Source organism: Psammomys obesus, unplaced genomic scaffold (assembly GCF_907164565.1).
Source record: "Psammomys obesus unplaced genomic scaffold, mPsaObe1.curated_primary_1811, whole genome shotgun sequence".
Classification (NCBI taxonomy): Eukaryota; Metazoa; Chordata; class Mammalia; order Rodentia; family Muridae; genus Psammomys; species Psammomys obesus.
The window spans coordinates 2,333,794-2,350,537 of record NW_026592509.1 but is presented as its reverse complement, the minus strand read 5'-3'; the positions used below and the strand labels follow the sequence as shown (position 1 = coordinate 2,350,537).

The window sequence follows — 16,744 nt, the reverse complement described above, 5'->3', positions numbered from 1 at the left end:
GCACAGACTATCCTAGAGGACCAGCTGTCAAGGGCACTGGGTCTACTGTGTTCTTTTCCTGTTGTTTCAAGTTGAATCTGAACCAAGAAAATGTCTTGAATCTTCTAGAAAAAGCCTGGGCTGAAGTGGGAGGAGGGGATGAGGTGAAGTGAAGGGAGGACATCCCTGAAAACATTTGTCTTGGAGCCAAGGACACGGTCAGCAGTTATCACAGGTCAAGTCAGTTCAGAACAACCTCCCACAAGTGGCCCCAGTGCCAGGTCCCAGGCTGGACAGCCATGCGAACAGGAGGGTCTGACCTGAAGTCCATCCTTCTCTAGGATAAGGAGTGGGGAGCAGCCAGATCTCTGCAGTCAGTGCTACCGTGCAGGGGCAGGATGGATGCCATAGGATCTTAGGGACATCCCCCTGGATTACCGTGTCTTGGAAGACTCAGGCTGAGCTGAAAGAGTAAATAGCAAGATGGAAGATGAGAAGGACTTAAATTCACTTTTCTAAGCATCCTGAGGTCTCTCCATGGGCGAGACCCTCACACTGGGTGGTACTTGAGAATCTAGGCTCAGTCAGGTGGGGTCTGCTCAAATGGAGTCTGAGAGGTGGAGGTTGTCAGAGAACTTCAAGAGGAGGGATAGGCTGAGCGAAGTCCGGATGCGAAAGTGCAGGGCCAATGTCTGACCCTGGCTATGCTGAGGACAAGATCACAGAGATCCAAGTAGGCAGGCTGGAAGAGGAGGAGGCATTTCTGTCCTTCTATGTACTGCTGAGGATGTGAGACTTTATTTAGGGGCTATCAGAAGGAACTATCACAGCTGTGAGAGACTGTGAGCAGGAGAAAGGATTCCTCAGCTCTGGTGTAGAAAGACCCTGCAGAAGCCCAGTGTGGTGGTGAAGGCCTGAAAGTGGAAAGTTCAAGGCTAGCCTGGGAAGCTTAGTGGGACCCTGTCTCAAAATGAGTAGTAAAAAGAGGGCTGGGGATGTATCTTAGTGGTAGAGCAATTTCCTAGAATCCACCAGTGAAAGGCAAGGGGTGTGGCTCAGTGCAGTAAGTTATCCAGCATAGGTCAGGCCCCAGTACCCAAGAGGAAGGAGAGAGGAAAGAAAAAAGGAAGGGAAGGATGGAGGGAGGTTAGCTCTCTAGGGCTTTGTGTACAGGACAGACTACAGGAGTACGAGACTTAAGAGGACCCATGAAAGCTGCATGGAGTCCTGACCCTGGACCATGGCGATGAGAGAGACACCCGTAGGGCTATTGGCTAATGCTGGGGTCTCTGCCAACGCCGCAAAGAACAGAGGACCCTCCAGAGATAGGGACCAGGAGGGAACACGGGTGGAGGCTGTGAGAGATGGAAGGCGGGCCAGGAAAAGTAGATTTCCTGGTCTAGCATCATGCCATCCACCTGTCATCTCACCAGTCTGGAGGCCGGAGGATCATGAGTTTGAGGCCAGCCTGGGACATCTAGGAAAACACTGTCACAAAAGACAAAAGAAAAGTGTGTCATACACAGAGGATGCATTCCTGCCTACCGGGATGGCAATGGGGACAGATGGATCCAAACTTTACCCCAGTTTTTGTCATCCCTGCCCCTTAGATCTCCAAGCCCTGGACCTTCCTCTACAATGTGGCCTCTCCTTGCTTTCGTCTTGCTGGTGTCTGCAGGTGAGGGACACCAAAAGTCAGGTACTGGTCTAATCAAAGAGCGTGCCCCTTTCCCCAGAGTGTCTGCAACCTGCCACCTACTAGTCACGATTCACCTAAAGATTCACCTAAAGACCCCTTTACGATCCTATTCCCATTCCATCTGAGCCACCTGCTAAATGTCCCTGACTCCTCAACCCTCTCAGTCCTCAGAAGTTCTGGAGGTGCTGGGCCAGCTCAGTCCTTGAACCTGAGTCCCATCACTGTTCTTTATTGCTGTGTAACCTTAGAGAAACTCTTTTACCTCTCTGGGCCTCAAGTGCTTTCTACCTGTGACAGTCATGGTGAAGTCCTAATTATGTCATGTAGGCGATACACAGGACAAGCAAACAGGATGGTTGAGACACCAAGAGAACAAGATCTAGGTTTGAATCCTGTGGCTACCAGTTCCCCAGCTCTGCAGGTCTACTTTTCCAACCATAGGATGGAGGCAACCGTCCTCCACTAAGAATCCAGTGCAGTGTTCCATAATGTGTGTGAGCACGCTGGAACCATTTGGCCACTCCAGGCAGGGTACATAGCATTCACACACAACGACCGTGTGAGGAGGAGTGGATAAGTTTTTGCTGTGGAATCATGAGGATCTGAGTCGGATCCCCAGGACCCACATGCCAAAGCAGTACTATGCCTGTACAATCCCAGAGGTGGGCTGTGGAGACAGGGGGATCCCTGGGGCTTGCTGGCTAGCAGTCCAGTCAGTCTGTAAGCTCTATGTTCAGTGAAAAAAAACCTGTCCCCAAAATAAGGTTGCAACTGGTGAAATGGCACAGGTAAAAGGCGCTTGTGTCAGGCCTGAATAATTAGGTTCAGGGACCCACAGGGAAAGAACCACTATTGCCTTTCTGTACTAGGGAGCAGGTTAGAATCAGGGATGGCCTCTAAACCAAGGTCACCCTGGGTGACAGGCCAACTCTAGACCAACCTCTACCACATCTTGTGGAAATTTTCAATGTAACCTGATGCTTTGTGCCCTGGAGAAAATTGGGGGGGGGGTGTCCATTTAACGATCTCTCTGCTCCCACATGAACTCTGCCTGGGGCTCTCAGCCCTCCCCCCTGGCAAACCTCCCCTTGGGCTTTCTCTGTGCTCTGCCCCTGCTGTCTGCTGCACCCAGCCAGAGCCTCCGCCCTCCTCCAGCTGGGACCGGCTAGGTGCAGCCCGATGCCCAGCTGTTCCGCCAGTGCCCTCCTCCACAAGGCAACCTCACCCTTCCTCTGCTAAGCCCCTCATCTGCTATATCCGCATTCCCGCAGCCTCCTGGGCCCTTTGGCCCTTTTCCTGACCTTGGGAGGCAGAGGGCAGAGTGTGAGAGCTTGGTTGTAACAGTCCAGCTCAGGAGTGGGTGTCTGTCATCATGATCTTGACCTTGGAGGAGTGAGCAGGGCTTTGTTCAGAATAGAGAACCGTGGCCTCAAATTTCCCAATTATGCTAATATATATATATAATGCTAATATATATGCTAATATTATATATATATATATATAATGTCTCTCTGTCTCTACCTCTCTCTCTCTGGTCTGTCTCTCTTCTCTCTGTCTCTGTCCCTCTCTCTGGTCTCTGTCTTTGTCTGTCTATCTGTCTACCCCTCTCCTTCTCCCTCTTCTCCCCACTCCACCCTGTGTGTGTGTGTGTGTGTGTGTGTCCGTCCCTGGATGCCAGAAGAAGGTGTCAAATCCCTTGGAGCTGGAGTTGCAGGTAGTTGTAAGCCACCATGTTGGTGCTGGGAACTGAACTCAGGCCCTCTGCAAAAGCAATACCAGCTCTTAAACACTGAGCCATCTCTTTAGCCCTCCACCTTTCTTTTTCTTTTTTCTCTTGTTTGAGACAGGGTCTCTCCCAGACCTCATCATTACAGTAGCTGGTCAGACTGCCTCCCCTCCCCCATACCCAGCACGGGGTCGGGGTGGAGGGGCTAAAGGCATATGCTGCCACACCTGGCTTCTTATGTGGGTGCTGGAGACCCAAACTCAGTTCTTTATGGGGCAAGCACCTTACCCAGAAAGTCGTCCCCAAACCTAAGCAGGGATTTTCTTTAATGAACAAAGGGAGGAGGGCCTGGGTGAAGCCTACAGTGAAGACAGGGTGAGGAGGGGGTGGGAATGCTGAAAAGGCCCGGCTCAGGGAGAGATCTGCCTGTGTCTCCCCACAGCTCAGGATGATGATAAGGTGCTGGAAGGCGAGGAGTGTGTGCCCCACTCGCAGCCGTGGCAAGTGGCCCTCTTCGAACGTGGCCGATTCAACTGTGGCGCTTTCCTCATCTCCCCGCGCTGGGTGCTGACCGCTGCCCACTGCCAAACCCGGTATAAAGGGTGGGGGCGGGGCGGGGACGGGGCGGGGTCCTGAGGGATGTGGCTGCACCTGGGAACTGAGGGGCGGGGAGGCTAGGGCGATTCTGATGCTGTAGGTCCCTAATGGAGAAAAAGAAGGACGCAAACGTCCCATCTTCTGAGGCCCTGATGGGAGAGGGGTAGCGAGGTGAGAACTTTCTGTTCTGAAGAAGGAACAGGGTGAAACCTGGAGATTGAGTTCCATGTGTGTACCTGATTTGGGACTCCTGGATTGATTGATGATTGATTGATTGATTGATTGACTGATTGATTGGTTTGAGACAGAGTCTCACTGTGCAGCCCAGGTTACTTACTCTAGAACTCCCTCTGTCGGCCAGATTGGTCCAGAATTTACAGAAATCTACCTGCCTCTGCCTCTGCCTCCCAAGCGTTGGAGTTAAGGGCTCCACCACACCCTGCAACTCCTAGGTTCTGGAGGGGTCATGGCTGAAACCATTGGCATCAGGGAAAACGTTCTCAGCGGGTGGGAAGATCCCAGGTTACCCGCTCTTTGACCCCCGTGTACTCCCTTCCGGTAACTCTTCGCTCTCCTAGCTTCATGAGGGTGCGCCTGGGCGAGCACAATCTCCGCAAGCACGATGGCCCAGAACAGCTGCGGTCTGTCTCTCGCATCATCCCGCACCCGCGCTACGAGGCTCGGACCCATCGGCACGACATCATGTTGCTGCGACTTCTCCAGCCAGCCCGGCTGTCACCCCAGGTGCGCCCCGTGGCTCTGCCCACGCGCTGCCCGCTTACCGGCGAGAACTGCGTGGTGTCAGGCTGGGGCCTGTTATCAGACAACAAGCCTGGAGCCCCAGGGAGCCGGAAGTCACAAGGTGCGTGGAAGGATGGAGCTGGGTGTAGGAACCCCGGGAATGTAATCCCGCAGGGTTCTTGGGTGGAGGGGACAATGACCAAAGGGAGGGAATACATCCAGGCCGCCTGTCCTCCTCAGTGAGACTCCCGGATACGCTGCACTGTGCCAACATCAGCATTATCTCCGAGGCATCTTGCAACAAGGACTACCCAGGTCGCGTGTTGCCCACCATGGTGTGTGCCGGCGTCGAGGGCGGTGGCACGGACTCTTGTGAGGTCAGAGACAAGAGGAAACTTTGAGTAAGAGGAGGGAGTGGGGCTGTGAAACTCCAGCTGGAGAGGTGGCTCAGAGGTTCAGAGTACCGACTGCTCTTCCAGACTCCATATTCCCACCAACCACATGGTGGCTCACAACCATCTATGTGATCTGGTGCCCTCTTTGGGCATGCAGGTGTACATGCAGATAGAGCACTCATATACATTAAATAAATAGATTTTTTTTTTTTTAAGGAGGGAAGGGATGTAGCCTAGCTTGATTTTTTTTTTTTTGCTGTGCTAATATACTGTGACTAAAAGTAACTCGGGGAAGAAAGAATTTATTTAGTTCACAGCTTATAATCCGACATTGAGGGAAGTCAGGGCAAGACCTTAAATGTGAACCTAAAGCAGAAACCATGGAGGAATGCCGTTATGGGTTGCTCACTGGCGCCTGTTCAGCTAGCTTTCTTTCGCTCTCTTTCTTTCTTTTTCTTTCTTTCTTTCTTTCTTCCTTCCTTCCTTCCTTTCCTTCTCTCTCTCTCTCTCTCTCTCTCTCTCTCTCTTTCGGTGGATGAGTGTTTTGCCTGCGTGTGTGTCTGTGCACCACGTGTGTGGTGTGTGTGGTGCACATGAAAGCCAGAAGCGGCGTTGGGATGGAAAGCACGGACGACTGTGAACTGCCCGTGGGTGCTGAGAATCAAACCTGGGTCCTATGCAAGGGCAGCCAGTGCTCTTAATTGCTAAGCCCTCTCTCTATGTCCTCAGCTGGACTTCTTGTACAGCTAAGGCCCATTTGCCTAGGGATGGTACCACTCACAGTGGGCTGGACCCTCCCAGTCCAAGATGACTTCCCAAAGACAGTTAGGTATAGGATGAAGCTCCAGGATCCGTTAGAATCATAGTGAGACTCAAAGTGGACTTAGAGATGGGGACGTGGGGTAATTGTATAGCCTGGGAAATCATGGAGTGGGGCTAAGAAAGACAGTGAGTTTGCTTCAACTCAGGATGGGAAGTACGTTGTAATAGGCCTGGGGTGGCAGGGGTGTGGGGGAGGGGTGAAGAACATGCAAAGATTGGAATTGGGTTGTGTTTGGTGAGCACAGGCTTAGCTTGATTTTGAATGGGGGAGATGTATGGACTGGAGGGAATCCAACTTGAACATGGTGGGACTGGGTAGCGCGAGGCAGAGCTGAACACCGGAGAGTCAGCGCTTCCGGATTGTGTTGAATCAGAGCAGGTTTGGGTTGGTTCCGGTCAATGTTGGCGTGCCCTAGGAAGGGGTTGGTTTGAAGTTTCATCGAGATGAAGAATAGTGGTTGGTTAGAATGAGGGTGACAGTAGGTTTGGGGTGTAACTCAGTTGATAGAGTAATGAATGAACGGCCTAGCATGCGCAAAACCTGCCCGTCTCCAACACCTTGTAAACATGAGTGGTGGTGCACACCTGTTGTCCCAGCACTTGGGGGTTGAGGCAGGAGGATCGTGAAATGAAATATTGAGGAAAACCCCCTTTTCTCCCGACAGGGTGACTCTGGAGGACCCTTAGTCTGTGGGGACGCCCTGCAGGGCATTGTATCCTGGGGTGACGTCCCCTGTGATACTACCACCAAACCTGGCGTCTACACCAAAGTCTGCAGCTACGTGGAGTGGATCCGGGAAAACATGAGAAGGAACTGACTCCTACCACCTAAGTCCCTCACTGACCACCTGGAACCCTGACTGGGAATTCCCATAACTGAGCCCCATTCCTGCCTGAGACAGAGCTGAGGCCCTCTGCATATGGACATACGCTGTTAGCCAGGGCCCTTCCCCCATGAGGTCACCTGCTTAATGCCAAGAAAACAGTGTTGACAGGGTTGTGGTAGTACACACTGTCCCAGTACTCCAGAGGTAGAGATAGGCAGATCTCTGAGTTCAAGGCCAGCCTGGACTACAGAGTGAGTTCCAGGACAGCCAGGGCTACACAGAGAAACCCTGTCTTGAAAAACAAAAAAGAAAATGAAAATAGGGTTAATCCAACTTTCTCTGTAGGAGTGTGACCTTTTTTTCTTTAGGGTACAATGGGAAATGGGTGGGAGACTAGGATACAAAGTCTGCTGTTGCCCAGGGTCCCCTTCCCTGGGCAGGAAAAAAAGGGTTCAGGAGCCTGACCTCACTCATCCTTGGTTTTCCCATTTGTGAAATGGGTTGTCACTTTTTGTCTCCTAGGGTGTATGTGAAGATTAAATGAGTCATGCATCTTAACGTATCAAAACTGTACCTGGCACTTTGTCACACTCATGAGCTAGGCGTCCCAGTGAGAAGACCCAATACACACTACATTTCCAAGATCCGCCATTATTGCTAGGCTTCCTGGTAACCAAGGCAATAAGGCAAACACTCTTTTCCTTGACCGCATTGATGACATAGAGTACAAGCTTGGACACTATGAGCTGCCTTTGCTGGTTGTATCCAGGTCTGAAGCGTGTGGCTCTACCATCAAGGATTTGGGAGTCCAGTTTCTGATTCTCTTCAGAGACCCCAAAATGTGACTCTTAGGGTCACTGAATGTTGACATCGTTGATTTTGGTCATTGAAATTGACAGATTAGATTGAGTGAGGGATTGTCGTTGCAACTTCTGATAATATTATTTTTACTACACATATTTATTGTGTGTGTGGCAATTAGAGGACTTATTTTGAGAGCTGGCTTCCTTCTACCATATGGGTCCCTGGGATTGAATTCAAAAGACAACAGATAGATAGATAGATAGATAGATAGATAGATAGATAGATAGATAGATAGATATTCTGAGGCTGGTGAGACGGCTTGGTAGACACCTTACCCAGTGAGCCATCTCACTGGCCTCAGGGTATTTTTTTATAATTATTTATTTATTTCATGTTATCCAAGGATGACCTTGAACTTCTGATCCTTCTGCCTCCACACCCCACAGGCTGGTTTTACACAGCACTGTGGCTGGAACCCAGGGTCCATGCGCTTTAGGCAATCGCTCCACCAAGTGGCCTGCGTCTCCAGCTCCCTCCCACTCCCACACACACTTCTTTTGGAAGGCAGGGGCTCACTTGGGTCAGACTGACCCAGGACTTGCTGTGGAGCCGAGCTGACGTGAACTCCTGACCCCCCGCCTCCACCTCCGGATTGCACTTACTGAGATTACAGGTGTGCGCCGCCATGTCAGGCTCTGTGGCCATAATCTTGACCAGAGAAAGCAGTTAGTACAGACCTTTGGGATTTTGAAAGACATGACCTTGAGAATTCTTATCTAGGAAACAAGGAATAGAAAGGTCGTTACGACCCCAAGACTGTTTAGGGTGGGCGACACTCCTCTGGGATGGATATATAAACATATATGCATATATGTTCATTTTTTAATCAAAGGGTGATCAGACTATGGTAATGTGTACCCTAACTTCTATTATTTTTATTTCGTTGGTTTGTTTTGAGACAGCTCTTTATATAGCCCTGGCTGTTTTGGAACTCACTACGTGGACCAAATTGGCCTTGAACTCACAGAGGCCCATGTGCCTCTGCCTTTCGAGTGCTGGGATTAAAGGCATGTACCACCATGCCCAGCTCCCAAATTTACAACAGGAACAATAAAATTAGTGATTAATATTCCAATCTAAGAAGGCTAGCACCTTGGCATTCTCAAAAACCAAGATTTGTATTGCAGGGAGCTTGTAGCCCTCTTGCCTACCACTAGTGCAAAGAATCTGATTTAACTGCTAGTTTCTGAGTGCATGCGTGGCCTTGAGGTCTGGGACATTCCTTAGAGCTTTGTGGTGGGATCACTTGCTCTTCCACCCTTCTAGTGCAGCCCTCAGCAGCACCTCCGACCTGCCGTTCTGCCTGTGGCCCCCAGAGCACACACAGCTGCGGGAGCAGCAGGACCTGCCCCACCCCGCCTCAACCCTGGGAAGGTATCCAGGGTGACCTAGGGCCTGCTGGACAGCAGGTGCACCGGGGCCCTCCCCTCCCACAGCTGGGAGGGTGGGAGCAGAGAGTCCACCTCCGGCAGCAAGGGCAGGGCCTTGGCCAGCATCTGGGTGCCAACAGGGCAGGGGCGGGGCTGGGGGAGAGAATGAGGGTTTTTAAAGGTGCCCCAAGGAGGCTCCTCAGCTCCAGTCTCACCGGCTGCTGCTCCTGAACACCTGTCACCATGTGGCTTCTGATCCTGTTCCTCGCCCTATCCCTGGGAGGCACTGGTGAGAACTCGGGCTAGCGGGAGGGGTCAGAGCCCTCACTCAGGTGCTCTCTTTAGCCCTGGCAATCCCCTTTCCATCTCCCCTCACCCCAGCTACATCCTGAAGCACACCTTCACCTCCCTCCCTGCCCCTGAACACTGCCAAGCTCTCACAGGCCTCACTACCATATCAGGCTCCTCTTCCCTCCCATTTCCCAGAACTCTCTCCTCTTCCTTAGCCACCTTACCATCTCTGGGCTTCTCCAGTCTTTCCAAGCAACCCAACCCCTTGCCAATCTTGTTCCTCTAGTTTGCTGTTTTTCTAGAACCCAATACTCCAGCTCTCCTGAGTTAGGGGCTTGCCCACATCCACACTAGAGCCCTTGGCGGTCCAGCAGCTGTCAGCCTTCAGCTGTGTCCTCCAGACCCTGACAACTGGTCCCCGGTCTTCTCAAGTTCCTTAGTTCCTGCCAACAGTCTTACTTCTCGTGGCACCAGATGGGTCCTCCCTTTCTGGTGTGGGGGATCTGCGCATGTCCCTTCTCACTGGCTTTTTGGTTTAGTCTGGTTTGGGGAGGAGCAGTCAGATGGCAGAAGCCAGAGATCGGCATCAGGTGTCTTCCTTAATCACTTGCCACCTTGTTTTTGAGACAGAGTTTCTCATGGAATAGAGAGCTCCCCCTTTGGCTAAGTTGGCCATCCAGCAAGCCTCCCCAGCACTGGGGTGATGGGCGTACATCTCCACAGCTGACCTATTACCTGGGTTCTGGGGGGCTGAGCTCAGGTCCTGATGTTTGCATGGCCAATTCTGTAGCAACCAAGCTGTGTCCCCAGCTCTTGAGGATAAGTTGTGAGGTGGGCTCTCATTATGTAGCCCAGGCTTGTCTCAATGACAATCCTTCTGTCTCAGCCTTCTGTGTACTGGGATTACAGGTAAGAGCCGCCATGGCTAGCTTGCCTCCTCTTCTCTGTTTCCAGATGCTATGCTTTGGCTCGATCTTTCCTCTCATACGTGCCTCCCACCAGCCCCTGTCCTGTCCCTCCTGAGCCCCACTGCACAGCTCTACTTCCCACTCTGTCCAGGACTCCCCAAAGACCCCAATACCTAAACCTAGCCCCCACATCAAGTGCGTCCTCCCGACCACCCCACGGTGGCCTGACCTGCTTTAACCCCTTTCCCACTCTTGTCCAGAGGCTGCCTCTGAGAGAACCCTAAACCTCTCCAATCATAGACCACCTGCCCCACCTCCGTGGGAAACAGAGCCTCACCTTCCCACCCCTCCAGGATCCCTTTCTCTCACTACATGTCCCATCTCAAACTCTGTTCCCAGGGAGCCCCACCCCTTCTAGATACCATCTCCACCACAAACCCTTTCAGGAGCCCACCTCTAGCCTTAACCCTACCCCCTCTAGCTGGAAACCTCTCACTCTCTCCCAGACCAGCTGCCCAGGAACTCCCAAATCATCCCAAGCTCTTTTTCCTGGGTTAATTTATTCACTCAGATCTAGTTCTCAGAGACCTCACCCTTTTCAGAACCCCCAAACCCCAGGCCCTGACTTCTTCTCGAGCCTTGGAAACCTTAAATGCCAAATTCCACTCCCACTGGGCTAAGCGCCACTGCCCTGCCAACCCTCACACTATACCCGATTCCTGTTTCAGGAGAGACACATATGGTCCCTTCCCCAGATCCCCTGACCACATCCCCTGATCCCAGCCCTGCTCAACTGTCCCCTGAGAGCGCGCCTCTCTCTCTGAGCCAATCTCACCCCCCACTGCCCTTTGCAGGTGCTGCGCCTCCCCTGCAGTCTCGGATTGTCGGAGGATCGGAATGTGAGAAGAATTCCCAGCCCTGGCAGGCGGCTGTGTACCACTACAGTAGATTCCTATGCGGGGGCATCCTGGTGAGCCCCAGCTGGGTGCTCACAGCTGCCCATTGCCACAAAGAGTGAGTAAGGCGGGGGGGGGGGCAGGAAAGCAGGGTGGCAGCGTGACAGCATGACTCCATGCCAGGCTGTGGTACTGAAGGGCAGGAGGATGGTACTGGCTGAAGGCTGAAAGAGGCAGAGCTGGGCTGGACCCTGGGTCTATCCAAGTCTTCCTGGGTCTCTCTGGGGTCCTCCCTCCAGGCTTGTCTTTGATTCCTGTTGCTTTCTTTTCTGTCTTATTGGCCTTGCGTCTCCTCTCTGTCGTCACATCTGAGTATCTCTGTGGCCATCTGGCCCTCTCTGGGTCTGGGCCTCACTTGTCCTGTCCATCACTACTGACCATACTGGAGAACAGGTCTAAGGATAGAAAGTGATGTCCCTGGATGTAGGTGTGAGAGGAGCCCTCGCTCTCCTCAGACCAGCTTGACCCTTAGGGCCTGTCTGCTCTGAGAAGGGCTGGTCTGAGCTGCTGCTGGATGAGGCAACTGAGGGAGTACAGAGGGAGAGCAGGGTTCTAGAGTGGAAAGAGAGCTCAGACCTTGGGCAGTGGGCCAGGCCTTACCTGCTGGGGAAGCTCAGCCCAGTCCCAGCTACAGCTGAGCAGCTCTCAGGCCCTCCCCCTTCTCGCTGTCCTTGTATTCTCTCTCTCTCTCTCTCTCTCTCTCTGTGTGTGTGTGTGTGTTTCTGTCTCTGTCTCTCTTTTCCTTCTTCCCTTCCTCTTTCCCTCCCTCCCCTGCACTCTGCCCAATTTGTCTCGTTGCCTCTCATTCCCTCCACTCTTTCCCTGCCTCCAGCAAGTACCAGGTTTGGCTAGGCCGCCACAGCCTATTTGAGGATGAACCCTCAGCTCAGCACCGGTTTGTCGACAAAAGCATCATCCATCCTGACTTCAACCTGAAGCTCCTGGAGAATGACGCCCCGAAAGCTAAGAAGGACTACAGCAGTGACCTGATGCTACTACATCTCAGCCAGCCTGCTGCGGCCACAGAGTATGTGAAGACCATCAGTCTGCCCTCTGAGGAGCCCAGGCTGGGGAGCACCTGCCTTGCCTCAGGCTGGGGCAGCACTGACCCCATCAAGTGTAAGTCTGGGCCAAAGCACACAGCCCAGAGAGGGACACCTGGGTCTGAGGGAGGGGCAGGGGAGATAGCGCTGGGGTCTGCTCACCTGCTTCTTGTCCTCCGGTTCACAGTCGTATACCCAGATACTCTCCAGTGTGTGAACATCACGCTCCTGCCCAATGAGGACTGTGCCAAAGCCCACATCCAAAAGGTGACAGATCTCATGCTGTGCGCAGGAGAGATGGAAGGAGGCAAAGACACTTGCGTGGTGAGCCAGCCCCTCCCTGCGGTGCTGAAAGAGGAACTCAGAGTCCTGATTCCCACTTCAACACCCCATCCAGGCAGGCGCTCCTCATCCTTCCCTGTGGAAGTGATGAGCTCTGGGAGGGGAGAATCCTGGTACTATTCCTCCTCTTTGACCTGGCTTCAAGGACTGTCCTGTCTCTCCTCTCCTCAACCCCATGTCCCTGTAAGAGCAGGCCTCCCAAGAGTGGATCCCTTTACTACTGACCAGCGCTGCCTCTATGGGCCCTAGCCTTCCTTCCCCTGGGAGTCAGTCCCAGGTTGTCAAGTAGAACTCAACTTCCAGGCCTTCCTCACTCCTGTCCCGCTCTTCTTTCAGGGTGACTCAGGCGGCCCGCTCATCTGTGATGGTGTGCTTCAAGGTGTCACCTCATGGGGCTATGCCCCATGCGCCGTACCCAACAAGCCAGCCATCTACACCAAACTTACTGATTTCATCTCCTGGATACAAGAAACTATAAATGAAAACTGAGTGTCACACTGTCCCCTGCTCCCAATAAAACCCACCATGCAGCAAATGAGCTCAAGTTCTGATATTCTCTGTCCTTCTGGAGTCAGGTACCAGCAAGGCCCAGTGAGCTGTGGTCAGGACTTCCAAAGTGGATCCGCAAGGGACAGGAGTACATGCACAGATGGCTAAAGGGATGAGCCAGAGACAAATCCTGACAAAAGGCTCAGACCAAGTCAGATGTCACATGAGTCTGCTCTGGCGAAAGAAAAGGCTCAGATCTCAAAGGTAGAGTCAGAGACATCAGGAAGTCCTGACCCTCCAGTGGAAGCACAAGGGGATGACAAGCAGTCAGACACTGAAAATTTGGACTGCCGACCTAGTTTTATTGAGTCGGGGAAGCCAGGAAGCGGGGCAGGCATGTTATATCAAGTCTTGACTTCCTAGGGAAGGGTCTGTCCACAGAAGGGCGGGGACTGCCCCCAAGGCTAGGTTGCAAAGTGTCCGTCTTTGGTCCCTGGAGGGGACATCTTGGGTGGGGCTGGACCAAAGGATGAAGAGTGGCTCAGGGGCGTGGCCTGTGGGGCGGAGCATCGCCCGGCCCGGGGAAAGCAGCCACACTGCTCCCGCTGCTCGGGACCATGGACCAGTGTCTTCACATAGGGACATAGCCGTCTCTGAGAGTGCTGGAGGACTTCCAGAGTGGGGTCCCTGCCAAAACTCAGGCCGCAAGGGGTGGACTCTAGCGCGGGGGCGGGGCTTGCCACCTGTCTCCCTAGGGTTCTTCCTGCTCAGGGGAAGTATGGGACCTCAAGCGAGGTCTGATGGAGACGGAGTCACGGGGACAGAAATAGAGGCATCTGGCCGCGGGGACTCGTCAGGATCCTGAGAAATTTCGAAGTCTCTCTGTTGGGGAGTCCCATGGTAGTTCACAGAGCTGCTTTCAGGAGAACGGGTGCGCTCTGAGCCCCTGTCCGAACTGCCGCGCAGTGGCAGGTGCAGCAAGCGGTGTCGTGAGGCCCAACGTAAGTAGCTGAGCCTCCGCTCCACGAAGGGCGTACTGTAGCTCCACATCCGCACTTGGCTGAGGAAGGACAGAGTTCCTGTGGGAAGGGACCCGGTGGGCACTCGACTCAGAGCCCCATCCCAAGCCCCACCCGGGCCCTGATGGTTGACCCCCTTTCCTGGGCTCCGCCCCTCCCCTGCCCAGGCCCCGCCCTTCCATCTGAGGCCCCGCCCTCACCGGCCCACAGCATCAAGACGCTGGCGCACCAGCACAGGTAGAAGGCCAGCTGGTAGGATACCTGTGGCCTCGGGCGCAGCCTACTGAAGTTGACAACAAAGAGCGTCAGGCTGAGGAAAATCAGGAGCCCTGCACTGGGGTGGGGCCAGAGAAGGACAGGAGGCTAGACGGGGGAACCCCTCCCCCCCCAGGAAGAAGAGACAGAGACAACCTCCCTGCCCTGCCCCAACAGGTAGACGAACGAACACACACACACACACACACACACACACACACACACACACACACACACACACACACACACCACTACCACCACCAACAACAACAAATTGAAACAGACTCAGAGGGGAAGGGAAAATGGGAGACTGAGCCATCAGCCAGGACTGGTGGACCTAGGCCTTTAATCTCAGCTATTTAGGATGCTGAGGCAGGAGAATGGCATATTCAAGGCCAGCCTGCGCTACAGAGAAAACCCAAGAGAGAGACAGAGACACCTCTGTCCCCCAGAGCAGCAGAACTGGAAGTGTAGCCACCCCTCTGGGTAGGAGGACGCTGTGGGGTGGAGTGGGGCTCCTCGGGCACACCTGTCCTTGCCAACACTTACCGATGCCAATGCTGAGGAAACTGAAGACAAAATCGATCTTGTTCAGGCGGCGGCAGACTGGTCGGAAGGAGAGGAACATGGTGGGCAGGAGGATGAGGCATAGTGCCAGGGCCAGAAATATGAAACCCTTGCTCATGTGAATGTAAACTGAGGAGGAGAGTTGGAGAGATAACTAGTTACCCCAACACTTCTCTCCCACCCCTCCCACTCACACCCTGAGGAGGCCAACCTAGTTACTCAGGTGGCTGGGGAGGAGTGCCATTGCAAAGCCTGCCTGAGCAGATTAGTGAGACCTAGACCCTGTCTGCCTCAAAATACAAAGTAAAAGAAGTCTAGAGTCCTGGGAGCACGGCTTCCCTGGTGGAATGCTTGCCTAGCACGGGTGAAGCCCTGCATTCCGTCCCCCGAACTGGGATAGACCGAGTGTGGTGGCGCATGTCTGGAATCCCAGCACCGGGGAGGAGGATCAGGGATTCAAGGTTATCCACAGCTACACATTGAGCTGGAGGCCAGCCTGGGCTACAGGAGACCCTGACCCAAACAAGGCAGAGAATGGAAATGTAGCTTAGTACTTGCGTATGATTCTCCAATGATGGGCTGGGGGCATGGCTCAGTGGTAGGGCCCCAGGGGAGTGTGTGTAAGGCACTGGGTTCTAGCTTCAGCACCCCAAAAACAAAAACAAAACAAAAAAATCACCCCCACTCACATCACCAAAATCAATTCCTAGAAATGTTTAAATAACTCTATTGCCACTCACAGAGTTACTCTCCAAAAACCATGATGCTCCCACTGTGAGCCCTGAGCTACTCTCCTAGAGAGACTTCTGGGAGAATTCCACTGGCCCACCTCCACAGTCACCTCTAGCACCCATTAGCAGGGCCCACAGCCTATGTATGCACTGACCAGTGACTTGGCCCACGTTGGCACACTTATGCCTCCTGCAGTCAATCCAGAGGCCAATGACACCAGTGTATGGACCATGCACATAGGCCATCCGACCATCCACCACGCTGAACACCAACATGGTCGCCAGGAAGATGAAGACGAGAGACCAGCCACGCAGGACCAACTTTCGGTCCTCTTCCCAGGAACAGAGCAGGTCAGCTGGGGAGGGAGAAAGTTCTGGGGAGCTGGATCTTTCTCCACTACCTCACTGCACACCAACCTCCATCCTCATCCTCATTTCTCTTTCCCCTCTAATCGACAACCACTCCCCTGTGGAAGCTGTTCCCAGCACATCTCCAATACCACTTCAACTCCTTCCATTCACACTGGCCTCTTCTGATGCAATCCACCTAGCTCCACCCAGTTGCTAACCCCCAACTCAGTGCTAGACCACCACGCATTCACCGTCTTAAGCCCTGTTCCTTTTGTGTCTCCAAGGGGCTTCTCCTACCTCTAAGAGCTGCCCTACCCCTCATTGAGGCCTCAACGTGGCCTGCCTCTTCTTGGAACACTAATTGGTTTGGATTTGGGTTTTGCTTGTTTTGAGACAGAGTTTCATGTAGCCCAAGCTGGCTTCTAACTCATTGCAGAGGTAAGGATGACCCTGGGCTCCTGCCCCTCCTTCCTCCCCCACCCACATGCTGGGAGAGCTTGTGTGCACCAACCCTTCGGGCTCAGGTGGTTCTGGGGATGGAACCTGGAGCTTTGCGTGTGCCCCTTGTCCCAGCCCTCATTGCTCACTTTAGCCTGGCCTTCCAGAACCACCCACCCATCAATGTCTCTTCTTTCCATCTCTTTCCCCGAGCTCAGCCCACCACAGTCAGGTCCTGGTCAGTCAGCCTGTTGGGTGTTTTCATGGTTCACCTTCACTGGCAAATCACAGGTTTATAATTAATTACTTGCTAATTGTTTTTCCCTCACCAATC

General features: G+C 53.3%; 2 protein-coding genes across 2 annotated transcripts; both read left to right on the top strand.

Moving 5' to 3' along the window:
* Window positions 1-1,617: 1,617 nt before the first annotated feature.
* Klk15 (kallikrein related peptidase 15) lies at window positions 1,618-6,777 on the top strand. The gene is made up of 5 exons (XM_055613648.1): window positions 1,618-1,657; window positions 3,847-3,997; window positions 4,580-4,863; window positions 4,983-5,119; window positions 6,625-6,777. The coding sequence occupies exons 1-5, from the start codon at window positions 1,618-1,620 to the stop codon at window positions 6,775-6,777; spliced, it is 765 nt and encodes a 254-aa protein (XP_055469623.1).
* Window positions 6,778-9,185: 2,408 nt separating this feature from the next.
* On the top strand, window positions 9,186-13,098 carry LOC129681567 (kallikrein-1-like). Its single transcript, XM_055613556.1, has 5 exons — window positions 9,186-9,309; window positions 11,074-11,233; window positions 12,008-12,294; window positions 12,406-12,542; window positions 12,897-13,098. The coding sequence occupies exons 1-5, from the start codon at window positions 9,264-9,266 to the stop codon at window positions 13,047-13,049; spliced, it is 783 nt and encodes a 260-aa protein (XP_055469531.1). The 5' UTR covers window positions 9,186-9,263; the 3' UTR covers window positions 13,050-13,098.
* Window positions 13,099-16,744: the final 3,646 nt, after the last annotated feature.

Bases quoted from the DNA above. Each gene is read 5' to 3' on its own strand.
- Klk15 (XM_055613648.1), top strand. From the start codon at position 1,618: ATGTGGCCTCTCCTTGCTTTCGTCTTGCTGGTGTCTGCAG. The intron at 1,658-3,846 runs GTGAGGGACACC...GTCTCCCCACAG, and splicing joins CGTCTTGCTGGTGTCTGCAG to CTCAGGATGATGATAAGGTG. The intron at 4,864-4,982 runs GTGCGTGGAAGG...TGTCCTCCTCAG, and splicing joins AGGGAGCCGGAAGTCACAAG to TGAGACTCCCGGATACGCTG.
- LOC129681567 (XM_055613556.1), top strand. From the start codon at position 9,264: ATGTGGCTTCTGATCCTGTTCCTCGCCCTATCCCTGGGAGGCACTG. The intron at 9,310-11,073 runs GTGAGAACTCGG...TGCCCTTTGCAG, and splicing joins CCTATCCCTGGGAGGCACTG to GTGCTGCGCCTCCCCTGCAG. The intron at 12,295-12,405 runs GTAAGTCTGGGC...TCCGGTTCACAG, and splicing joins CAGCACTGACCCCATCAAGT to TCGTATACCCAGATACTCTC.